The sequence below is a fragment of the Camellia sinensis genome, chromosome 4 (assembly GCF_055761805.1).
Source record: "Camellia sinensis isolate YWXY chromosome 4, ASM5576180v1, whole genome shotgun sequence".
Taxonomy (NCBI): domain Eukaryota; kingdom Viridiplantae; phylum Streptophyta; class Magnoliopsida; order Ericales; family Theaceae; genus Camellia; species Camellia sinensis.
In genome coordinates, this window is record NC_138964.1 from 107,559,236 (window position 1) to 107,570,866 (window position 11,631).

General features: G+C 34.9%; 1 protein-coding gene and 1 pseudogene across 6 annotated transcripts; one reads left to right on the top strand and one right to left on the bottom strand.

The window, feature by feature from the left end:
* The first annotated feature begins 270 nt into the window (after nucleotides 1-270).
* Nucleotides 271-4,035, top strand: LOC114284922 (thioredoxin-like fold domain-containing protein MRL7L, chloroplastic). Of its 6 annotated transcripts, none has more exons than XM_082865865.1 (6): nucleotides 271-405; nucleotides 1,540-1,755; nucleotides 1,854-2,389; nucleotides 3,270-3,351; nucleotides 3,431-3,542; nucleotides 3,637-4,035. In XM_082865865.1, the coding sequence occupies exons 3-6, from the start codon at nucleotides 1,986-1,988 to the stop codon at nucleotides 3,660-3,662; spliced, it is 624 nt and encodes a 207-aa protein (XP_082721991.1). In that variant the 5' UTR covers nucleotides 271-405; nucleotides 1,540-1,755; nucleotides 1,854-1,985; the 3' UTR covers nucleotides 3,663-4,035. The 6 variants fall into 6 exon arrangements, with proteins under 6 accessions (XP_082721991.1, XP_082721993.1, XP_082721994.1 ...); XM_082865867.1 differs by having other exon boundaries at nucleotides 1,600-1,755; nucleotides 1,850-2,389; XM_082865866.1 differs by having other exon boundaries at nucleotides 272-405; nucleotides 1,600-1,755.
* A 659-nt stretch (nucleotides 4,036-4,694) lies between these two features.
* On the bottom strand, nucleotides 4,695-9,975 carry LOC114302396 (putative disease resistance protein RGA1 pseudogene; annotated as a pseudogene).
* Between the last annotated feature and the right edge of the window lie 1,656 nt (nucleotides 9,976-11,631).

Consider the following 11,631-nt stretch of genomic DNA (forward strand, 5'->3'; position numbering starts at 1 on the left):
TGAAAATAAATAAATAAAAAATTAATATTTAAATTAATAAAATTAAAAATTTGGAATTTATTTTTTTATAAAATTATTTTTTTTAAAAATATTTTCTGTAATTTCTCATAAAATAAAAGAATTTATTTCTCACAATTTATTATTATTATTATTATTATTATTATTATTTTATTTTATTTTATTTCTTAACCAAACCTAATATTATTATAGAGATTATTATTATTATTATTTTATTTAATTTCTTAACCAAACCTAATATTATTATAGAGATTTTTATCATTTTCTCACCAACTTTAACCCCATGCAAACAGAGTCACTTCCCCCGTTGCTTCCCTCGAGCAGCTCTCTGCGTCGTTCCCCACCGCCTCCACTTTTAGAAGCCAAGCATTCATTCAGTGGTCTCAGGTCTCTTCTTCTCTCTGTTAATGGTTTAGGGTTGTTTGATTTTGTTTCTGCTGTTTAGGGTTTATGTGTATTAACCCAGTAGATGAGCACCAGCCGTTCATGATTCAGTTGGTTTTCATAGATGCAATTATTACTGTACACATTGATCATTGGTTGATATATGTTTTTGTTTTGCTGAATTTTTGGAACAACCCCTCATTCTGGGGATAGTTTTGCCTTGACTTTTATTCAGTTTTGCTGAGTTTTTAGGGGGATCATTTCAATTGAAAGGCACTGAATTTTTCTGATTCTTTGCTTTTCTGTTTGGGGGGTATGAAAGTTAAGTTGTAGGGTCATGTGTGTTTGGAGCCAAGCTGTGCTTTGTTTGCCCTTTTTGCCAACTAAACCAGTTTTCCTAGTGAAATTCAATGCCTAGCTACCTTGGTATTTAGTTCAAAAGGCAAGTAAATAGTCGTGCACAATTGTGTATGTGAAATAAGAGTAGTGATATACAAATCGAAAGCTATGCTGAAAGGTTATACTGAATGATTTGGCAGGGTTTTGAGCTATCGTCTCAAAAGAAGGAACTCATGGAGATGTCTTTAATTACCCAAAATAACACTGCCACGTCATTATGGTTACAAAATTCTGTATATAAATTCTGGTGGAATAGCATTTTCCGTGGAATAAACCTGTTCATTTTACTTTTTAACATTAGAGATGAGTTTTGATTTCTGTTGCATTTGTGATTAGCACATTCATATATTTGTGGGATCATTGTTGTTATCATAAATTTTATCCCTTGCGTGTTTTGTAATTTCTTGATTGTAATGTAATAGAAATGTATTGCTTTTATGTAGCATTTTTAACACCTCATTTCCTTCACCTATGATAATACTATAGCGGTTCTCATAATTAGGATAACAAACAAAAAATAAGTCATAGAGCTCAAAAAATGGATTGGAATGCAATAGGAAAGAAGCGAGTTTAAGAGTTAGAATTTTGGAATTTTTACCGATGCAGTTGCTGAAAACTCATTTGTTTATTCCTTTTTTTTTTTTTTGAATTTATACTTCTCTCTCTCTCTCTCTATATATATATATATATGTATAACTTTGTAGTCTTCATATATTCTTGCTTTGTGTTGTTATACAGAAATGGCACTACAACATATGATTGGGTTCGGACATTTTTTTTTCTCTTATCCGCTGAAAGAGAAAAATTTTAAAGATTCCCCTTATTCTTCCGTTGCTGCTACCACTACTAATCAGTTTAAGGAAAAAGGGTGGAAAACTGGTGTGCTTTCCTCAAGGATGGACAATTCTACCCCTGTCAATATCATCACCAAACTTTCTGAAGTCACCTTCCTGAGTGCGCCCCTTTATGTTATAATATCAATTGCTATAAAGATTATTTTAGCTTGCATATTCCTGACGTATATTTCCTGTGAATTTGATTATGAAAGGCAGGCTGGTGGTTTCACATTAAGCAAATTAAGAGCTACTAGAATAGCTGAAAGACTCAAGCCTGATGATGACGGGGGGGAAAAGGATGGAGAAGCATCTAGTGGGAGTGATGGGGAGGATGATGATCCCTTACTTATGGATGAGGAACAGAGGCAAGAATGGAGCAGGAAGATTAGAGAAGTGATTGATATGAACCCGGATGTCGAAGAGGAAGTAGACCCTGTCAAGAGGAGGAAGAAGATGCAGAAGCTTTTGGCTGATTATCCACTTGTTGTGGAGGAGGATGATCCTGATTGGCCCGAAGATTCTGATGGGTGGGGTTTCAGCTTGGGTCCATTCTTCGACAAGATTACTATAAAAAATGTCAAGAAGGACGATGATGATGAGAATTATGATAGTGAAATGAATTGGTGTGGCAAGATGACAGTTACATTCGTCCAATCAAAGACATCACCACCAGAGAATGGGAAGAGATGGGAAGAGACTGTGTTCAAGGACTTCAGTCCTTTGATTGTCTTTGTGCATAATCAATATAGAAGGTTAGTTTTCAGTGTTTTTTTATTTTTTTTCCAGGTTGCTCCATTTTCCCTCTAATTTCTCATTCCAGTTACTTTTTTTTTTTGCCCTGAACATCTTGGTTCTGAATTCTGACTGGATAAACATTCATCAGCCATTTGATATAAAGTATGAGTTGTCTTAGCAGTCTTGGGCAACGTTGCTTCATGTTCTTTTTGTTTCCTAGTATGGTTTGTAATTCTCATTTCCATTTGATGCCTGTGCATTGATGGATCTGATTCTCATTTTCCAGATTGGAAGTGATGTGATCTTCTGAAGTTCTAGTTGCTTCTGCAATGCTATGATCTTCTTCTTTTGGTGCCTTATACTGTATCTAATTACAAATTCATGGAGTTTCTCCTGTTAGTCTTGGTGAACCCGTGACTTTTCTATATATATTCCTTGGTAACAGCTATCCTTCTTGTGTACCAATTTTCAATTTATGTGATTGATGGCTATCTGGTTTACACATTGAATCTGTGTCCAATCTTCTCATTCTACTTATAGAAGTTCACTTCCAATGGGTCAATGCACATGGATTAATTGGTCTTCCGACCTTTCACACTTTTCTATATTGCTACTTTCGACCACTCAAGTCGAGTGTTCTTTCACAATTTCTTGTATGCTTACAGCAATCACTGTCTAATGAGGGAAAGAAAAATTCTGTTTGTTATCTGATTTCTAAAGGCTTGAGTCAATTAATTGGCGATGTTTATTGATGTTGATTTTCCATGGTGCATTGGAAGCTATCGGAATATTTTTAATGAGATGTCAAACTTTCACGATTGATTTTATAGCAAAAAATGCTAGATTTATTATGGAGTATATTTTTATTATTTAATGAAAACTTATGAATCTCTGCAGACCACTGGAAAATGAAAGGATGCGGGATGAATTGGAGAAAGCTGTAAATATCATATGGAACTGTCGGCTACCATCGCCAAGAGTAAGTAAAGCCATTTACTTATTTGTTATTCTCATCATCCCACCTTTTAACATTTATTTTATTTTCAACTACCAAACAGTGTGTTGCAATAGATGCTGTTGTTGAGCTTGATTTGGTCTTTGCTCTACAAGTGTCCATCTTCCCAGAGCTTTTCTTCACTAAAGCTGGAAAGATCTTATACTGTGAGAAGGGTAAATTTTCTAGTAAATAAATTATATTCTTGACACAGCCTCCGCCTTGAATCATAATGATTGTATTATATTTGATTTTTTTCCTGGTATTCAGCGATTCAAACAGCAGATGAGTCGTAAAAAATAATGGCATTCTTTTATTACGGAGCAGCCAAACTGCCTAGCTTGAATACCGTTGGAAAGAGTGAAGAACCAATCCCTACCATTTGAATCAATTGCGAATAGTGTCAGAAAGTTGTACATAACTATATATATATGTATGCTATGGTTTAGAGAATGAGGTTCTGGGTTAGCGATGCTGTGTTTACCATGTTGTTCCCCATACAGATCAATGGACACCATGAAAATTTAGCTGATATGTACATTCTAGGGGAGATTTATAACTACATTTAGCAATTGTTTGTTAATTTCAGTTTGAAAACTGAAATTTTTGTTATTTATGAACAAGATGAATAAAGAGTTTCTGTTTTTTTTTTTTATTTTCTCCCTCAAATAGTTTGTGTCCTGTTCTTTAATCCTTGATTTTGGTACCAATATAAATACTAGCTTGTTGCATTCATTACACAACCAATTGGTGTATGGAGAGGGCTCACATAAAAGGAAATTTCTCAGGGCCCGTGTATTCCTTGATTTTAGACATTTTCAATATGCTGTGCAGAGTTTCTAGTACCCTTTGAGAGACACAAGGGCTTATGAGTTCATGTCAATTTAGGCATTTGTAGCTTTGAAAATCCAAGAGGGGATTCGTATTTTAGCTACCAACTTAGCATTGGAACATTGGCGGTCGCCCCCCAATGAACACTTCATCAAGTGTGACCTGTGCAAATGTGTTCCACGTGGAGTTCCATACACAGTGACAATTAATTTGTAGAGTTTATGCAAGCTATAATCCACAGAACTCATGACACAAGTAAAAAGACTTCAAAAGTAACATTCTCACAAATAATTATCCGCAGAAATTGAATTTCAAATCATCTCAAACAATAAAAGGCACAAAAACCGGTCATATGGCATGCTAGAGCCCCCAATATCCACCGCGATGAACATTATTACACACTGACAAATATGGTCTACATTTAATCTTTATTTTGCAGAAAAGAAACTAACATAGCAGAGTTGGATAACAGAACAATTGACTTGATCCACCTCCTATTAGATAATCTCATGCCCATGAACAACCCAAAACCTTCCCACCAACAAAGCATCCGATGCCACAGCCACTTCAATACTAGCAGCAGCCATCGTGACCCAAAGAGCATGGCAGCACCTGCTGTTACAAAAGCAATAACATTACCTCCAATGACACAGAAAAACAAAAGAAAACAAAAACCTATAACGATGAAACATACCATCTTTGAATCATGGAGGACTCAATGAGCTCTGAAGTTCTTGGGTGAAGGTACTTGTCACGCTGTCATAGGTAACCACAAATTCATACCATTAGCAGTATAGAAAGTAAACTTTAGACATTTATGGCCATTTTGAAGCAAAACCAATCTGAATAGACCATCTTAGATAGGTCAGGTTAAAAATAAATAAATGATTTATGTTCTTCAAACATAATCAGGTTCAGAAAAACAAATGATTTGCCTTCTTCAAATAATTTGTTACATTAATTTGTCCTGCTTGTATATGAACTAGCTGAAGGTTAGATATGCTGACCACCATTTTGTAACGATTGTTCTCACAAATTATGTATGTATGCATCATTGATGAAACATAGGTAAGACGATGAGAGCTGTAAAAAAGCAAAAGCAACAGTCGACCATATTGATGGAAAGGAGCTTGGAAGAAGAAAATTTAGCTCAGATTTTGCTATTGTAAGGCCAGGTTTAAAACTGAATAAAGCAACCATTAGATGAATTCTTTTAATTCAAGTAGTTCGGATACACTTGAATGTGAAAATTTTCTTTGGGCAAGCTTTCTTTAAAAAACACAAAAAACAATTCAAAGAAAATATGTAACTATTTTTAACCAATAATTGTGATTGACAATGAAAATTGAAGTTCAATTATGAATCATGCAAAACATGTCAAGCTTGATCAATTTTATGACAAATGTTTGTCATAAGAGGTACTATTCATCACACAAGTCTTGGTGCATGATTACACCCAATGTCTTAGGATAGGTTTATTTCGCCATAAAATATCATGGTTAATACTATTTGAGATATATATCAAGTCTCATTATTTTCATACACATTGAATATTTTTGTTCTCTTTCTCTCTCTACATACACCTATACATATATATTCCTATATATATATATATATATATATTATGGTTGAGCAATTGATCAAAATTAAGGCTTGGGGTTATTTTTTTTGTTATATTCAATCCTTGTCTTCTTTTATTTTTGAATAAGGATAAAAGACAATTTAGTCCCTAAAGTATGCGATGTTTTTTTTTTAATCCCTTAAGTTTCAATTTTGTCATTTTGGTCCTTAAAATTGTCAATTTAGTCATAGGTCTAACGTCCATCTACATTGATAACAGGAATATGAATAAAATATAGTTTTGGTCCTTAAAATATTCATTTATTGTCATTCTAGTCCCTCAAGTTTTAAATTTTTTCATTTTAGTTATCAAAGTTGTCAATTTGATTATAGCTTAAATTAACAATTTTGAGAACCAAAATGACAAAATTTAAAACTTGATAAACTAATATGATAAGAAATGGATACTTTAGGGACCAAAGTTATCTTTTACCAAAAGATAAAATATTTTTCCAATTATCAATGTAAACAAACGTTAGAGATAGAACTAAATTGACTCAAATTGACAACTTTGAAGATCAAAATGACAAAATTGAAGGTTGAGAGACTAAAACTGTCTTTTATCCCTTGAATAATGATATACAAACATAATTTATATACAAAAAATCTATATATAATGGTATATTACATTTATATCCACTCATTAAAAACAAAATTTCATTATTATAATTCATAATTGTAAGAGTATTGTTGTCACATCATTTATGTTTAATCTTATACGAAAATTATATATATGAATATTATCTTTCTATATTTTTTTCTTTTTAAAGTTTACTCTATAATTAGTTCTTTATTAATATTTTTGTTGGAGAAAATATTTTAGTGATAACCAAACATCCATAAATAAAAAATAAAAAAAAAATTTGGACAAAATTACCTTACATGAAAAATATTTTATAACAAAACAAACGGAGCCTTATTGTTGAAATCTCAATCAATTTGAGATTAATTTGTTTAACAACTTCTACAAATTGCAAAAAATATATAAATTCAAATTTAGATACTGAACAAATTAAGGTGAATTTATTATTTGGTGAATTTTTTTTTTTAAAATTATTTATTTATAAATGGGTTACCCCTTGACTATTTATTTAATATAGTGTGTTACAGTTGTAAACCAACTAGTAATACAATGAGCAAAAGAAGAATCATATACCGTAATAATAGTGATTTCGGTATGTGCGCAATCTTATACCAATCCTCCCCCTTGCCCTTCTCACATCGCCTTTCCAGTTCATAGCAGTTGATAATGAGCAACGATTGAAGGCCTCGTAGCCCTTCCTCTGGCAAAGACTCGAGCTTTGGACAGTCTATGATCTTCAATGACTTCAATGTGACAAGGCTTGCAAGGTCTCCAGGCAACACTTTAAGCTCATAATAATTCTCAATCACTAGTGACTCAAGAAGAGTAAGGTTCCTCAGAAACTCTTTTGGAAAACAAACCGTCTTGCCATCATAACCAATAGTGAGGGAAGTGAGACCATTAAGATTTGATATTGAATTTAGTCCCGTGGTGCACTCGCCAACCAACGACAATTCTTTGGGAGCCGAAAGATGCGGGAAGCTCAATTTAGGACAATAAGCAATAATTATCTTACGAAGACGAGGGAACAACTCTCTTCCCTCCTCCCTTGACAAACCTTCCAATTTCGGACAATCGCGAACTGTGAGTTCTTCCAAAGATGGGAATCCTCCACCGCCAGGATATTCGTTTTCAATACACCCCACTACTTTCATTCCAGAAATTTCAAGGCTTTGTAGCAAAGGTAGTTGTCCAAGCGGTGGAAGTTGTAAGCAGTTGTTGCACCGGGAGAGCCGGATATTAACTACATTTTGAAGATCTGAACCCCTCATCCAGAGCGGGAATTGAGTACCTATGTACCCGCTTATGTCCAACTTCTTTAGGTTTGGATGAGGTTGAAGGGCTTCAAGTACTAGCTGAGATTTAACATTTTCCTGTGATTCACATTCAGCAAAACCACATGCCCAATTTAGTTGCAACTGACTAAGATTTTGCATTCCCACTAAATTGGCTTCTTTTGCATCCATCGGATTTCTCACTCTCTCAAGGTGCCAGATACAAAGTTCTCCTTGAAGGTTTAAGCATTTCAATTCAGCTAGGAGACTACAATCAGTGCTCTTACCCACAACAAATTCACTTAATGTCTTCAGGTTAGTTAGCTGCCCAATTTTTGGGGGCATCTCAATTAACCGACACCCTGACAGAAAAAGATGCCGGAGACTTCTCAGGTACATCATGTTCTGGGGCAATCTCTCAAGATTGTGACAGCGTTCTAGGATTAATGTTTGCAAATTCAAGAGATTACAAATTGAATCAGGAAGTCGCAAGAAACTAGAACGGGAAAGGTTCAAATACCTCAAATGTTTTGAGTTGCCAATTGAAGGTGGCAACGCTCCCACTCTGTCCGGTGCATCAAAAGCTCGCAGTGAACCAAACATTCTGAAATCACACAAAAATAAGTCATCTAGGAATAACCAATTTGAACGTTGTTGTCGTAATGTCCGTAAGGATACAACTTTGTGAAATGTGGTATGAAAATTTTCCTTACGCCCGTCAACCAATGTTAGATGATGAGCTTTTCCGTTGTATATATCACTTGAACTGTTAAACTCGATCATTTGACATTCACCCTTCATAATTGATTGGGCAAGATCGTGCACAAGATCATGCATCTTGAAATATACATGATTTCCGCCGTCCTTCACCTCTTGGAAAAAAGATACCAAACATAATTCATTCCAAATCTGATCACCAATATCTTCCGGTTCCCATCCTCCTTTGCATGAAATATAGCCATTAGCCATCCAAAGACGAATTAGGTCTCTCTTTCGAATTTGAGAACCCTTTGGGAAAATGGCACAATAAGCAAAACATTGTCTTGATTCCAATGGAAGATAAGAGTAACTTAATCTTAAGGCAGGCAAGATGGAATTTTTGTCCTGGGGTAATTTCCAAATTTCACTTTCCTTAACATGAAGCCACTCTTTTTCCTCACTTTTGAATCGCATTAGCCCTCCGAGGGCCTTCGCAGCTAAAGGCACACCCCCGCACTTCTTCACTATCTCCTTCCCAATGGCGACAAAGTTTGGGCGTTCTTCATTTCCAAGTCCAAATGCTCGTTGCCTGAACAACAACCAACAATCTTCTTTGGATAAAACTGACAAGCGATGAGGTGAAATAGTTCCCATGATTGATGCAACCTTATCAACACGAGTAGTGACAATAACGGAAGCACCTTTTGATCCACATGCTAGTGAATACTTGAATGCATCCCACTTGTCTGGATCTTCGTCCCACACATCATCTAATACAATCAGGTATCTTTTCCCATTCAGCATGTCGCGAAGCTTTCTCTGCAGTGAGTCTAGGTCAACTGCCTCACAAGCTTTTTCATTTGCAGATTCTATTGTTGCTTTGATCACCCTTTTCACATCAAAATCTTGAGAAACATAAACCCAAATTTTAGGATCGAAGTGGGGTTTGACCCTCTCATCATTGAAGGCCATTTGCGCGAGGGTTGTCTTTCCAAGACCGCCTATACCGAGTATAGGATACACAGAAACATCCTCAATATCACATACATCCTCGACCAGAAATTTGACAATCTTTTCTTTATCTTCATCTCTTCCGTAGAGTTGTGGTTCAGTGATAACGGAGCTGGTTTCACGGCTTACATCATATTCAACTCGTGTCACCACCACAACTCCCTCGGTCAATTGAAATTTACTGTGATTAGCAGCAATTGCATCTAACTTCTGTGTAATCTCTTTTATTCTGTTCCCTATTTTGTGACGAAACAAAACATTCTGAACAGGATAACAAGTTAACAAAGAAGTGCTTACCTTCTTGAGAGAACCATAACCTTGGCCTTTTAATTCACATCTGAGGGCTTCGGTTGCGCACTCATCCAAGATGTCATCTGCCTCGTAGGCTGCATCATTGAGCTCTTTCAACCAATTCTGTATAGCTTTGTCTTGCAGTTGCTTTTGCTCTGCATCTTCAAGGACAGCCTGGATGGTGAAGAGAGTGCTTGAAAGCTTTTTCATCTCCTTGTTTACTCCACAGAGCAATCCCACCTCATTTTGGATCAAGGAGTTGAGATTTTTAAGCACAAACGGAAGAAATGGAACAGCCATGGTCACTTGCTTTCTGGATTCAAGGTGTTAGGCTCAAAAATGAAATTGCAAATGCTTTGCCAAACTGAATGACCAATTTTTTTTTTTTACAAAGGTTTAGCTTTGGAAAATTCGCATGCGTGCCTATAAAGAAGTGTACATATATGTTTATGTTTCCAACATTGCTTTGTTAGTTGTAAGGACATGTGCATCCCACTGGTTTCATGGTAAGACTGTCCTACTCCTGCAGCAGTTCATTTTCGCTTGTCTAGCCAAGAAATAAACAATCTTTTATTTCTTTGAGGGGAATCTTGATATAAAAATCGTTGAATTTACACGCATATCAAAATTGAATTAACCAATAACATTTTCAATTCAAAATGGGTGCCATTTACTGCATTTGCTACCTAACTCCCGAGTAGAACCAGTGCTACTGTTAAGTTAATTATATTGGATTGTTTAGGCACAAGCAAGCGTCCAAAATTGCTTTGGTTCTTTGGACATGTGGTGTCTTTTACCGAGACAGTTGGACCTTACTTTTTCAACATGATCGACTCCTTTTTTAAAAAAAAAATTGATTTATAAATAGTATTTTTATGCATAAAATTTATCCAAAATAAACTGGCATTGATATTTTTGTAATTATAAATCATAATAGCCGGTGTGTTTGTCTCAAGAAAAATTTATTTTTTTTGCAAGAGCGCGACTTCATAATGTTTGCATCCCACATTGGTGGTAGATGATGCCCAAGATAATGGTACAAAATATTTCTGTTATGAAGAGGCATTTTGAGTTGGAGCTCAAAGGAACAAATTCGAAAAATTGATTGTAAGTTAGATCATAGCAAACAATAGTCTGGAAATGGAGAACTTTCTTTGTTAATTTTGTGCACCCTATATTGGCATTTTGGCAATCAGTGAGTATATTAATAGGTGAGTCAATCTTTCAACATTGCTTTGTTAATTTAGCATGAAAACTGCATCCCATTGGTTTCATGTGCACTACCCTAGCATCTTGGCAGTGTCAGTAATTATATTAATAGATGAGTCCATGTTTCAACCGTTAAACAAAAATAAATGATTTCTCATAAATAAATTAATTAATAAAAATAAAAATTAAATCAATAACGGTATAAGAATTTTTATATTATTTTCTCAATGTGAGATACGTTCACAGAATTGAAATCCGATTCCACTATCAACTAAGAGTTTTCAAATAATTACAAATGAGACACGAATGGTCTCACAAATCACTCTTAAATAAATTTCAAATAATTACAAATAAATAGAGCAAAGACCTCACCAAAGTAGATGAACCAATTATCTTCGAAACAAAGTATAGAGGACCCAAAATAATAGACCCAAATCAATCTCCACAACAAAACCTTCGAAGTTGCACTGAAAGTTCGCCCTACACAAATAAGATCGAACCAAGTTCGTTTCTTCCAGCCAAAATACACTCACAGTACTTGACAAATCAAACCACTGAATTGGTCCTTCTCACAAGCACACATCCACCGAAATATATCCATCAGCCGCTGCACTTTTTCGGAAAAACAAATACAATATCAAAAAAATAATGTTGATTCTTGGGCTTTCTATCAAAGTCTTAATTGTTACCAAACAGATTATTAAATATTTATTGGGGTTCCAAAAGTCAAATATAATTTACATCAAA

Excerpts from the sequence above, each read along its gene's own strand:
- LOC114284922 (XM_082865863.1), top strand. The coding sequence starts at position 1,542 with ATGGCACTACAACATATGATTGGGTTCGGACATTTTTTTTTCTCTTAT. Across the intron at positions 2,390-3,269 it reads GTGCATAATCAATATAGAAG|ACCACTGGAAAATGAAAGGA; the intron begins GTTAGTTTTCAG and ends GAATCTCTGCAG. Across the intron at positions 3,352-3,430 it reads GTCGGCTACCATCGCCAAGA|TGTGTTGCAATAGATGCTGT; the intron begins GTAAGTAAAGCC and ends ACTACCAAACAG.